General features: G+C 34.9%; 2 protein-coding genes across 2 annotated transcripts; both read right to left on the bottom strand.

Annotated features, from left to right (window-relative positions):
- Window positions 1-3544: 3544 nt before the first annotated feature.
- Window positions 3545-7383, bottom strand: LOC141703433 (uncharacterized). The gene is made up of 4 exons (XM_074506966.1): window positions 7057-7383; window positions 5729-6792; window positions 4312-4476; window positions 3545-4202 (listed from the first exon to the last, which is right to left on the bottom strand). The coding sequence occupies exons 1-4, from the start codon at window positions 7381-7383 to the stop codon at window positions 3545-3547; spliced, it is 2214 nt and encodes a 737-aa protein (XP_074363067.1).
- A 3789-nt stretch (window positions 7384-11172) lies between these two features.
- Window positions 11173-11711, bottom strand: LOC141703432 (uncharacterized). The gene is made up of 2 exons (XM_074506965.1): window positions 11693-11711; window positions 11173-11624 (listed from the first exon to the last, which is right to left on the bottom strand). Exons 1-2 carry the CDS (start codon window positions 11709-11711, stop codon window positions 11173-11175), a joined length of 471 nt encoding a protein of 156 aa, XP_074363066.1.
- Window positions 11712-13183: the final 1472 nt, after the last annotated feature.

Genomic DNA, 13183 nt, shown 5'->3' with positions numbered 1-13183 from the left:
TGTTTGAATGGAAAAGGGAAGTGATTATATATCTCGCGATTTGACATAAATACACATAAACAACTATCTAACCAGCCTCTTGGATGTATAAACTAGTTAAATTTTATAAATATTTGCAGAAGAAATCAAGAGATTAAGCCAAAGAAAGAGATGGTTTGATAAGATATATGAACAAGAGAGCGGCGGTAAGGGGGTGTAAAACCCTAAAATGAATACATGATGTGATAAATATATATATATAAATATCATCCTATATCAACGGATCAGATTGGTTGATATTATGTATATCTGACGGCTGTTAACTAATCAAGGTTAAACTCGATTATGGTTAAAGGAACTAATCGGGTCGAAATTAATATATTTTTATGAGAATATCATATTCAAATGAACGTCTCTAGCCATTCTCTTTTACTTTGAATGTATTAGATTAATTAACTTTAGCAATCTATTTAGATTTTACAATATTATATCTTAAGAGTATATTCGCTAATTAGATTTAATATAAGTATTAGCTTAAAAGGAATTTATATTTTGGTTCTATGTAAGTAGAAGTTATGTTCTTAATATTGGAAAATTGTTAATATTTATATGTTAAACAACATGTAACTTATCATCATATTGTTAATGCATTAAGGAATTATCAAATAAAGCATTAAAATTTATGATAAAATGAAATAGAAGAAAGGAAAATCAAACTGTAGAAATAAACTTTAAAATTTATAAGCAAGTCCGGTCATAGGATAGTAGTGACCAAGGGCTTGGGCTCAAACTTACAAGGGCCCTATTTTTTTAGGTTTTATTAGTGTAGAGAAAATAAAATTTATTCTTCAAAATATGGAAAAAAAATTATTTTCACTTTTGATGCACTTAACACTCTTTACCCTATAAAAATTAAATATTCCTTTCTCTTTCTTTACTCCGATACACACTTTTCTTATTGTCAAAATTATCTCATCCTACAATAAACAGGCCTACAATTATTTATTGTTCTACAACGAAAGCAAAACCCAAGTTGAATAAATAAGAATAAGAAAATAAACGAAAATCACATAAGACAAAGATTTATGTGGTTCAGAAATTCCTACTCCACAAGCTTTGTATTGATCTCTCACAATTCGTTATGTTATGATTTTACAATTACATTAGTATTTATAAGAGAAGAAACTGGTCCTAAATCAAATAATGCTCCATATCTGAAAAGTAAACTAATCCATAATCTAAGCTGAATCTGAATCTAAATAGTCTATTTTCATGGACTTAATTAATAGACTCCACAAACCCAACAATTTCCCACTTGGAGTCTAACATCTTCACTTCACTCTTGTGAATATAGTATTATCTATACTCCAATCAATAATTCTAACTAGTGCAGTGCCTTCTCATCAATCAATTTTTAAGGCCAGTTGAAGTTACGCAAAGCTTCAACTTTTCATTGGTTACCACCTAAGTCAACATATCTGCAAGATCTTTTGAACCAAGGATTTTCTTTAGGGACAAAGTATCATTGCTTATCAACTCTCTTGCAAAGTGATATCTAGCTGAATATGCTTCATCCTAGCATGAATCACAAGATTCTTCACAAGATGAATAGCACTCACAAGATTCTTCACAAGATGAATAGCACTCTGACTATCTGCCTGTTTCCTGCCCAACTCCTCCAGAAAATTGTTCAACCAAATCATCTCCTTGCTAGCTTCAGAGATCAGGGCAGCACTCTTCCGAAGTGCCCGTTTGAATCAGTACGTAAGAGTTTAGCCATATATTCTGCTTCAGTGGTTGAAAGAGCAACACTCTTTTGAAATCGAGACATCCAACTAACTGCGGTGCCACCCAAAGTAAAAATATAACCCATTGTACTTTTTCTTGTATCCAAATATCCACCCAAATTTGCATCAGGGAATCCTTCAAAGATAAGATTTTTCTTACTGAAATATAATACAACCTTGGATGTGCCTTTCAGGTAGCGTAACAACCACTTGACTGCTTCCCAATGCTCTCTTCCTGGATTAGACAAAAACCTACTAATGACTCCCACTGCATGAGCAATGTATGGTCTTGTACACACTATAACATACATCAAATTGCCAACTGCAGACTCATGGGGAACTTTAGCCATATCTTTTATTTCTTCATCCATTTTAGGTGATTGCTTCTTCATGAGATTAAAGTAACTCACCAATGATGTACTTATTGTCTTCGCATCCTGGACACTGAATATTTACAACAATTTCTCAACATCTTTCTTCTGAGATAATTTCAAAGTACCTTCAGATCTATCACTTATGATGTTCATACCAAGTATCTGTTTTTCTGCACCCATATCCTTCATCTCAAACTCCTCAGAGATCTGTCTCTTTAGCCTGTTGATTTTCCTCATGTTTGATCCTGTTATCAACATGCCATCAACATATAACAACAATATGATATAAGATAAATTAAACTGTTTAAAGTAACAACAATGGTCCATAGCACTCCTCATGTACCCATTCTGGAACCCAGACCGAAAACATTAAAAAACACATCATAAAGCTGTCAAACTTCAAGTACCGTTGTCTTGGTGCTTGCTTTAAACCATACAAGCTTTTTATAAGCTCGCAAATAAGTTTTTCTTTCCTAACTACCTGAAATCCCTCTAAATGAACCATGTAGATGTCCTCAAGATCACCATGTAAGAACACAATCTTAAAATCCAGTTGCTCTAGATGTAACTCCTCTACAGCCGCAATACTTAGCATAATTCTAACTGTAGTCATCTTAATAACCGGGGAAAATATATTAATATAGTCATTACCCTTTTTTCGTTGATAGCCCTTGACTACTAACCTCACCTTGTATCTTTTGATGCCATCATGTTCTTTTTTGATCTTGAACACCGACTTATTATGTAAAGCCTTCTTCGCTGTTGGTAACTCTGTTAAAGACCATGTCTCATTCTTCTCAAGAGAACTCATCTCTTCATCCATGGCTGATTTCCACCAAACTGAATCATCCACCTGTACTACCTCTGAATAACACTGAGGCTCTCTATCCTCTTCAATAACATATAATATACTGGAGGAGAATATCTTTGTGGTGGCCTCACAATTCTCCTAGATTTTCTTACCTCAGTCTGTCGGGTAACTGGAACCCTGTCATGGACATTCTCCGAACTCCCACTATTTCATGCATGCAGATCTATTTCTTTAATATCTTCAAGCACTACTTTCAATTTCTTAGGTTGGTCCTTTATAAACTCATAATCTTCTATAAGATTATAAACACTGCTTTCTCACTAAAAGTAACATCTCTACTTCAAACGATCTTCTTCGTCAGTTCATCCCAAAAAGAGTAATCCATGTTATCTGAGCCATAACCAATGAAGATACACTTCTTTTCTTTTCAGATCAAGTTTATCCATGTCATAATTTACACACACATAAGAAACATAACTAAAAACTCGCAAGTGTGCCTTCTTTTCCTGCCACTCTTCTTCAGGTATCTTGAACCCCAAAGGACTTCAAGGTCCTCTATTTATGAGATACGCTTCTATTTTAACTGCATCTTCCTAAAACATCTTTGGCAATCCTGCATGTAATCTCATACTATTGGCCCTCTCATTCAAGGTTCTATTCATGCACTCTGTAACACCATTCTGTTGTGGTGTCTCTAGAATATTTTTAATCATTCTAATCCCAAATTCTATGCAATAGCTTTTATACTCATTACTACTGTATTCACCACCATTATCTGACATCAAACTCTTCACCTTCAAACCGGTCAGATTTTCAACTTCAGTCTTCCACTTCTTGAAAGTAGAAAACACATCTGATTTATTCTTCAAGAAATAAACCCATATTTTTTTAGTGAAATCGTTAATAATAGTGACATAGTAGAGAGATTTATCCAACAACGCAACTGTTGTTGGACCATATACATATGTATGAACTAGCTCTAACTTCTTCGTCTTAAGGGTCCTCCCTGATTTTGTAAAAGTAACACATTTCTTCTTTCCAAGAAACCATGGCTCGCAGAACCCAATTTCCACATTCTTCAACTCTGGAATATCCCCCTTCGAAGTTAACAACTTCATACCCTTTTCACTCATATAACTAGGCCTTTTGTACCATAAACTTAAAGACCCAATTTCATCAGCATCTATATTTGCTTCATAGCTGGATTCTTCAACAATGTACAAAGTCCTTTTTTCTCTCCACGAGCAATAACTAGATTTCTCTTTATAACATTCCACTGTTTGACTCCGATAGTAACTCGATACCCTTCCTTATCTAACTGACTACAAATAGCAACATCTTCTTCACTCTAGGGGTGTACCTTATATCTTTCAATATCCAGCTAGTTCTCAAAGAGGTTTTGAGATTAATATCTCCCATGCCCACAATATCTAAAGTCTTGTCATCAGTAAGATAGACTTTACCAAAATTTTGAAATTTGAAATTTAACATTAAATCCTTGCAAGGGTAGTATGGAATGATGCACCTGAATCCATAACCATGATTCAACGGAACATTTAATACAACAAATCAAAGCATCATCATCCACCACTTCTTCAACTATGTTAGATGAATTATCCTCTTTACTCTTTCCTTTAGGATCGCATGAGTTGTGCACTGATTCCTGAAGTGACCCTTCTTCTAACAATTCCAATAAACAATATCCTTGCGATCTTTGGTTTGTCCTCTCTTCTGTGACTTTAATCTGCTACGCCCTTATCCTGCCCCATTATGAACTTTCTTTCTCTACTCTCAGCCATTAACAAGGAACCTCACGACTCTCCTGAGTTTCTTCTACAAATATCTTTTCCAAGAATCGAATCTCGAACTCCATGAATAGTCATCTTACCGCTCCTGGATAAATTACTTATAGTAGTGACAAAACCTGACCAACTGTCTGTAATGAGGATGCAAACAACAAGTCTTATATTTCATCATGGAATTTAATATCCACTGATGTCAATCTTGCTAGGATAGAATTAAATTCATTCATATGGTCAGCAACAGGATCGTCTTCATTCAATCTTATGGCAACTAACAAGTGATTCAAATACCCCTTATTTGAAGCAGATGGCTTCTCAAACATATTGGACAAAACCTTGATCAAACCATAAGTTGTCGTTTCCTTGATGATATTTTAAGCAATGTTTTTCACCAAAGTCAATCTGACAACCCCAGAGCCTGGCTATCTAATAGATTCCATTTTTCATCCTTCATTAAAGTTGGTTCCTTCTCTTACAGCGGTTCGTGTAGTCATCATCCTTCATTGAAGCTGGTTTTTTCATTGGTTGCCTTGTATCAAAAGTCTTCCTAATCGTGTACAGACAACGGATTCTGTAGAAATATCAGTAGTACATGATGCCAACAAATAGATTCTGGGAAAAAGACCAAGGTATTTGTAGTTATTGGTTTACGGGGATAATTTGGGATGGGGGTATGTGTCAACCAAAGTACTACATCAAGAATATTAGAGAATATTCTCTTCAGAAACTCCATTTTGTTGAGGTGAGTAACCAACCATGAGTTGTCTATCAATTCCTTCATCTTCACAAAATTTATCAAACTCTCTAGAGGTATATTCTTTACCCCTATCACTTCTCAAAACTTTTATGTAACAACCACTTTGTTTTTCTACAAATTTCTTGAATTTTTTGAAAATGCTAAAGGCCTCAGACTTATATTTCATAAAATAAACCCACGCCATTCTTGAGTAATCATCAATAAATAAAACAAAGTACCTATTTTCAGCAAGTGAAGGAGTCCTCATTGGTCCACACACGTTAGTGTGAACAAGCTCCAGCAGTCCCCCAGCTCTCCACAATCCTCCTTTTGGAAAAGAATTTCTATGGTGCTTTCCCATGGCACAACCTTCACACACTTCATTATTATCTTCAACTTGAGGCAGCCCATACACCATATTTTTCAGTTCCTTCAACCCTTGAGAATGTATGTGTCCAAGCCTTTTATGCCAAAGCAAGGATTCATCTTTCAGGTGTGCTTTTAAGGCCAAATCAGCATCATAATTGAACATTAGCTGAAAACTTCTGCCCCTTTTCATCTGTATTTTTGTAACCAATTTTCTGCCTTTATTTTTGTCAAAAATTGTGCAAGTACCATTCTCAAAATAAGCAGCATATCCATTTTCTATGAGCTGACCGACACTAAGTAGATTCTGATCTAAATCAGGGACTAATAAAACATCATTAATGTATCGTATGCCATCTTTTGTTTGAATACATATCGTACCTTTGCCTCTTGCCTGAACCAATATGCCATTTACCATTTTCACTTCAACGGTAATACTTTTATCAATCTTTGTAAATATTGTGTTGTCTCCGGTCATGTGATTGCTACATCCGCTGTCCAATAACCAAGTAGTGCTACTTTTCTCATTTGTGACCTGACAATTTGCATAAAAGACTGCATATCCATCTTCTTTTTCTTCAGATACATTCACTTGCTGCTGATTTTTGAACCTGCAATCTTTTTGCAAATGTCCAAATTTCTTACAATGATGACATTGAGGCTTCCCTTTGAACCAGCAATCCTTCTCTGTATGGCTACTTCGTTTGCATATTTCACACTTGTTTGATTGACTTGCATCACCTAAATATCTGTTATAATTACTTTTTCCTCTTCCTCTTTGGCCTCTTCCTCTTCCTCTATTGAACATTCCACCTCTTGATGATACTCCTCCATTATAACTCTGAGACGGTGATTCCTTTTTGTTTAAGTTGAGCTTACATTGCAAAGCACTTTCAATGGATTTTTCGGAGTGTCTCATCAATCTTTGTTCATGGGACTGTAATGATGCCATCAACTCACCAGATTTTAATGTGTTAATATCTTTGGTTTATTCAATAATGGACACCATAGCATCATATTTATCAGTCAAGCTAATCAGAATTTTTTCAAAAACTTTCTTATCGGTAACCACTTCACCGTACAAAGCCATTTGATTGACAATTTCATTTATTTTTGAATAATAATCCTTCAAACTTTCAGACTCATTCATCTTCAAGTTCTCAAAATCTCTCCTGAGGGATTGTAGCTTAATAGATCTTACCTTGGAATTTCCTTGGAATTCTTCTTGCAAAACTTCCCAAGCTTCTTTTGTCATTGCAACCCTCATAATTCTGGGAAACAAGCTCTCTGATATAGCTTGTTGAATAAAGAAGAGGGCTTTTGCATCTTTCTTTTTAGTCTCCTTTAAGGCCTCCTTCTGAGCATTTGTTAAATTTGTTGATTCATCATATCCACTTTTCACTAAATCCCACAAGTCTTGAGATTGGAAAAGTGTTTTCATCTTCAAACTCCAATAATCATAGTTTTCACCATTAAAAATGGGCATTGTAGGTTGTTGAATATTCACACCTTGATTTGTTGCAGCCATTGTTGACGTGTTATTTCCACCTACTGCTGTTCTTTACGCCCAGTTTCTAATCGAATCTAGCTCTGATACCAATTTGTTAAACATATCATGAATTATATAAGAGAAAAAAAGGTACTGGAAGAGTATGTGATATTTCATTAGATAACAACCTTATATACTACAAGGTTGTGGCTGTTGAGTTACATAACCACCAGGGAAAGAAGTGTTTCATTTTCCTGGATATTAAAAGCAGATTTATATAGGATAACTACGTCTTTAAAACACATTACTTCTAACACTCCCTCCTAATGTGTTGTTCTGAACTCCCAGCAGATTACGCAGCATCTGAAACTTCTCTTTTGGAAGTGCCTTTGTGAATATATCAGCAACTTGCTCCTCGGACTTGTAGTAGACTAATTTTATCTCATTTTCCTCGATCTTCTCACGAATGAAGTGATGTTTCACAGCAATGTGCCTTGTACGACTATTGTAGATAGGATTCTTTGCCATAGATATGGCTGACTTATTGTCACATAGCATCTCTGTTGCGTTTCTTTGCCTTTCATCAATATCCTCCAGAATTCTTCTCAACCAAATAGCTTGTGATGTTGCCAGGGCAGCAGCTACGTACTCAGCTTCTGCGGATGACTGTGCAACTGAATCTTGCTTCTTTGATTGCCATGAAAATGCTCCTGAATCAAATGAAAACACAAAGCCTGTTGTGCTCTTCATGTCATCTCTGGAACCTTCCCAATCACTGTCACAAAAACCAATTAATTTTAGCTCTTCACCTTTAAAATATTTGATTCCATATGCCACAGTTCCTTTTATATAACGAAGAACTCGTTTGGCTGCTCCAAGGTGAACCTCGCTAGGATCTTGCATATATCTGGACAACAAACTAGAAGCAACATAATGTCCGGCCTAGTTGCCGTAAGATACATTAAACTTCCAACAATGCTTCTATACAAAGTCCTGTCTACTTTTCTTCCACCGTCATCTTTCATCATTTTTCAGTTGCTGCAAGAGGTGTTGCCATTGCTTTGCAACCATACATATTAAACCTTTTAACATCATTTCAGCGTATTTGTGCTGACAAATAAACACTCCATCACCTTGTGGTGGATCTCAATCCCAAGAAAATGGTGTAGCAGTCCCATATCACTCATTTCATACTTCTTCATCATATCACTTTTGAACTGATTTATCATATGCTCATCATTGCTAGTAAAAATCAGATCATCAACATAAATTGCAACGATAAGAATTGACATACCTTGCTTCTTCACATAGAGAGTTGGCTCACTCTTACTTTTGACAAATCCATTTTCCAGGAAGTAGTTTGTCGATATGGGTATACCATTGACGAGGTGCCTGCTTTAACCCGTACAACGCCTTTTTCAACTTGTAAACTTTTCCTTCTTGTCCTTTAATGACAAAACCATCTGGTTGATCTACATAGATTTCCTCTTCTAAATCTCCGTTCAAGAAGGCTGATTTCACGTCAAGTTGATATAATTTCCATCCTTTTTGAGCTGCAAGAGCAATGAGGGTTCTGATTGTGTCTTTTCGAGCTACTGGTGCAAATGTTTCGAGGTAATCAACTCCTTTATGTTGTGAATATCCTTTGGCCACTAGACGCGCTTTATTTTTTAACCAAGAACCATCTGACTTGTGCTTTATTCTATAAATCCACTTCACACCCACAACCTCTTTATTTTTCGATCTTTCAACAAGTTGCCATGTCTTATTTTTTTCAATCATGTGAAACTCCTCTTCCATTGCCTTCTTCCAAACATCTTCTCTAATTGCCTCCTCAAAACTCGTTGGTTCAATCATGCAAAAATTACATGACTCATAAATATCAGCAAGAGACCTCATTTTCAGCGGAGTACTTCCTGAACTTGACGATCTTGCACTATCACTTGAAGGTGATGATGGATCAGTAGGTGAAGATGGATCAGATGGTGATGATGCTGGTGATGACTGATCATTATTTTTGTCTTCATTTTGAGCTTCTGCTTCAAATGTAATAGTTTGATTTTGACATGCTTCTTTCTCCCAATTCCAGCTAGCTCCTTCATCAAACAACACATCTCTACTTATGATTATTGATTTCTTCTTTAAACTATACAACCTATATCCTTTTGATTTTGAGCTGTAACCAAGAAGAATGCATTTTTCACTCGTGTCTTCCAGTTTATGTCTTTTTTCTTTCGGAATATGTGCATAGCAAATGCAACCAAATATCTTTAAATGGCTTACCGAAGGCTTCTTTCTGCACCATGCTTCTAATGGAGTCATTTCTTTAACTGCCTTAGTTGGACATCTGTTAATTAAGTACACAGCAGTATGAATTGCTTTAGCCCAGAATGAATTTGGCAACCCTTTCTCCTTTAACATTGATTTGGCCATATTCACTACAGTTTGGTTCTTTCTTTCAGAAACTCCATTTTGTTGAGGTGAGTAACCAACCATGAGTTGTCTATCAATTCCTTCATCTTCACAAAATTTATCAAACTCTCTAGAGGTATATTCTTTACCCCTATCACTTCTCAAAACTTTTATGTAACAACCACTTTGTTTTTCTACAAATTTCTTGAATTTTTTGAAAATGCTAAAGGCCTCAGACTTATATTTCATAAAATAAACCCACGCCATTCTTGAGTAATCATCAATAAATAAAACAAAGTACCTATTTTCAGCAAGTGAAGGAGTCCTCATTGGTCCACACACGTTAGTGTGAACAAGCTCCAGCAGTCCCCCAGCTCTCCACGATCCTCCTTTTGGAAAAGAATTTCTATGGTGCTTTCCCATGGCACAACCTTCACACACTTCATTATTATCTTCAACTTGAGGCAGCCCATACACCATATTTTTCAGTTCCTTCAACCCTTGAGAATGTATGTGTCCAAGCCTTTTATGCCAAAGCAAGGATTCATCTTTCAGGTGTGCTTTTAAGGCCAAATCAGCATCATAATTGAACATTAGCTGAAAACTTCTGCCCCTTTTCATCTGTATTTTTGTAACCAATTTTCTGCCTTTATTTTTGTCAAAAATTGTGCAAGTACCATTCTCAAAATAAGCAGCATATCCATTTTCTATGAGCTGACCGACACTAAGTAGATTCTGATCTAAATCAGGGACTAATAAAACATCATTAATGTATCGTATGCCATCTTTTGTTTGAATACATATCGTACCTTTGCCTCTTGCCTGAACCAATATGCCATTTACCATTTTCACTTCAACGGTAATACTTTTATCAATCTTTGTAAATATTGTGTTATCTCCGGTCATGTGATTGCTACATCCGCTGTCCAATAACCAAGTAGTGCTACTTTTCTCATTTGTGACCTGACAATTTACATAAAAGACTGCATATCCATCTTCTTTTTCTTCAGATACATTCACTTGCTACTGATTTTTGAACCTGCAATCTTTTTGCAAATGTCCAAATTTCTTACAATGATGACATTGAGGCTTCCCTTTGAACCAGCAATCCTTCTCTGTATGGCTACTTCGTTTGCATATTTCACACTTGTTTGATTGACTTGCATCACCTAAATATCTGTTATAATTACTTTTTCCTCTTCCTCTTTGGCCTCTTCCTCTTCCTCTATTGAACATTCCACCTCTTGATGATACTCCTCCATTATAACTCTGAGACGGTGATTCCTTTTTGTTTAAGTTGAGCTTACATTGCAAAGCACTTTCAATGGATTTTTCGGAGTGTCTCATCAATCTTTGTTCATGGGACTGTAATGATGCCATCAACTCACCAGATTTTAATGTGTTAATATCTTTGGTTTATTCAATAATGGACACCATAGCATCATATTTATCAGTCAAGCTAATCAGAATTTTTTCAACAACTTTCTTATCGGTAACCACTTCACCGTACAAAGCCATTTGATTGACAATTTCATTTATTTTTGAATAATAATCCTTCAAACTTTCAGACTCATTCATCTTCAAGTTCTCAAAATCTCTCCTGAGGGATTGTAGCTTAATAGATCTTACCTTGGAATTTCCTTGGAATTCTTCTTGCAAAACTTCCCAAGCTTCTTTTGTCATTGTAACCCTCATAATTCTGGGAAACAAGCTCTCTGATATAGCTTGTTGAATAAAGAAGAGGGCTTTTGCATCTTTCTTTTTAGTCTCCTTTAAGGCCTCCTTCTGAGCATTTGTTAAATTTGCTGATTCATCATATCCCTTTTCACTAAATCCCACAAGTCTTGAGATTGGAAAAGTGTTTTCATCTTCAAACTCCAATAATCATAGTTTTCACCATTAAAAATGGGCATTGTAGGTTGTTGAATATTCACACCTTGATTTGTTGCAGCCATTGTTGACGTGTTATTTCCACCTACTGCTGTTCTTTACGCCCAGTTTCTAATCGAATCTAGCTCTGATACCAATTTGTTAAACATATCATGAATTATATAAGAGAAAAAAAGGTACTGGAAGAGTATGTGATATTTCATTAGATAACAACCTTATATACTACAAGGTTGTGGCTGTTGAGTTACATAACCACCAGGGAAAGAAGTGTTTCATTTTCCTGGATATTAAAAGCAGATTTATATAGGATAACTACGTCTTTAAAAACACATTACTTCTAACATTATGCACATAGGAATTTCATCCATAGTTAATTCGTATGAAGAAACAGTTCAAGTGTTCCAAAGGAAGAAAAAAATGTAACAGTACTAATATTACATCAATATAACAATCAATGAAAGAGTATTATCAAAATTAGGAGGCACCAATCAGTCCAATAATCACAAACCTTTACTTATTCCTGAATTTCTAGCCACGTCTTTGTTCTTGGTTTAGATATGTCCATAGAGTGTTACTCTATTTTTAGGTATGACACCCTCTTGATCATAGGTAAGACAGAACAAAGAGCATTGAAATACAGACTATGCTCCAGTTTAATCTCTATGTAAATCCTCTAATAAGATAACGTATTTGCAACCCATACATACTGCATTGGACGACACTAGCTATTAGATATAAGCAACAAAGAAACACATAAAAGTAACTATGATATCGTAGACTCTAATGCCTTTTATCTACGGTCCATATAGTGCCTTCAAACCCCAAACTGTTTGTGCGTCAGGGATACATCTTTAAACTAAAGTATAACTTCCAAACTATACTTCTTTAAACTAAAGCATAACCTCCATTAGGATAGCTAGGACTTAATAGAACCTTGATCAGTACAAAAATAAGCTCCTAATCATAATATTCTTCCTGTGTCTTAAAGTAATCGTAACAAACCCCAATTATGCACAAGTACACTCTTGCTAACAACCGTCATCTCCCTTGACAGTGTCCCAATTCCAACAATTTCTTTTTCCTATGCTGTAACAATCAAATTTAAATTTGTAATTACCCAAGCAAACGAAACCATCATGTAATAATTTACTTTGAAAAAACAACAATCAATTTATTTATTCAAACATTATTAAGAATTTATTTTAAAACATTATTCAACCCGAATATATTGAGCAATATAAATCAGGATTTTCAATTACTTTTCAGATTTTGAAATTTCAGATTTGTTCAATTTGGATTTTAGAATTTTATTTTTTAATTTGGATTTTTACGAATTCTTAATACCGGCCTAAAACCCGTGCGATATACGGATTATTTTTAATATTATATTTTTTTGAATTCAATTTGAAGTAAAAAATTTAAGTTACGAAACTTATTTATTTAAAATTTTAATAATATGATTTCATTATACTTTTTAACATACACATAGGTGTATAAGTTAGTGATACTATAGTTTTAAAAAATAATGTAATGATTG

Source organism: Apium graveolens, unplaced genomic scaffold (genome assembly GCF_009905375.1).
Source record: "Apium graveolens cultivar Ventura unplaced genomic scaffold, ASM990537v1 ctg6636, whole genome shotgun sequence".
NCBI classification, from domain to species: Eukaryota; Viridiplantae; Streptophyta; class Magnoliopsida; order Apiales; family Apiaceae; genus Apium; species Apium graveolens.
The sequence above is the reverse complement of the archived record's forward strand: the minus strand, read 5'-3'. Positions and strand labels throughout refer to the sequence as shown.

Coding starts and splice junctions, on each gene's coding strand:
- LOC141703433 (XM_074506966.1), bottom strand. CDS start 7,383: ATGGCTGCAACAAATCAAGGTGTGAATATTCAACAACCTACAATGCCC. Junction 6,793..7,056: donor AATTCCAAGGAAATTCCAAG/GTAAGATCTATT, acceptor GCATCATTACAG/TCCCATGAACAAAGATTGAT. Junction 4,477..5,728: donor CCTTCACTTGCTGAAAATAG/GTACTTTGTTTT, acceptor TTATGGATTCAG/GTGCATCATTCCATACTACC.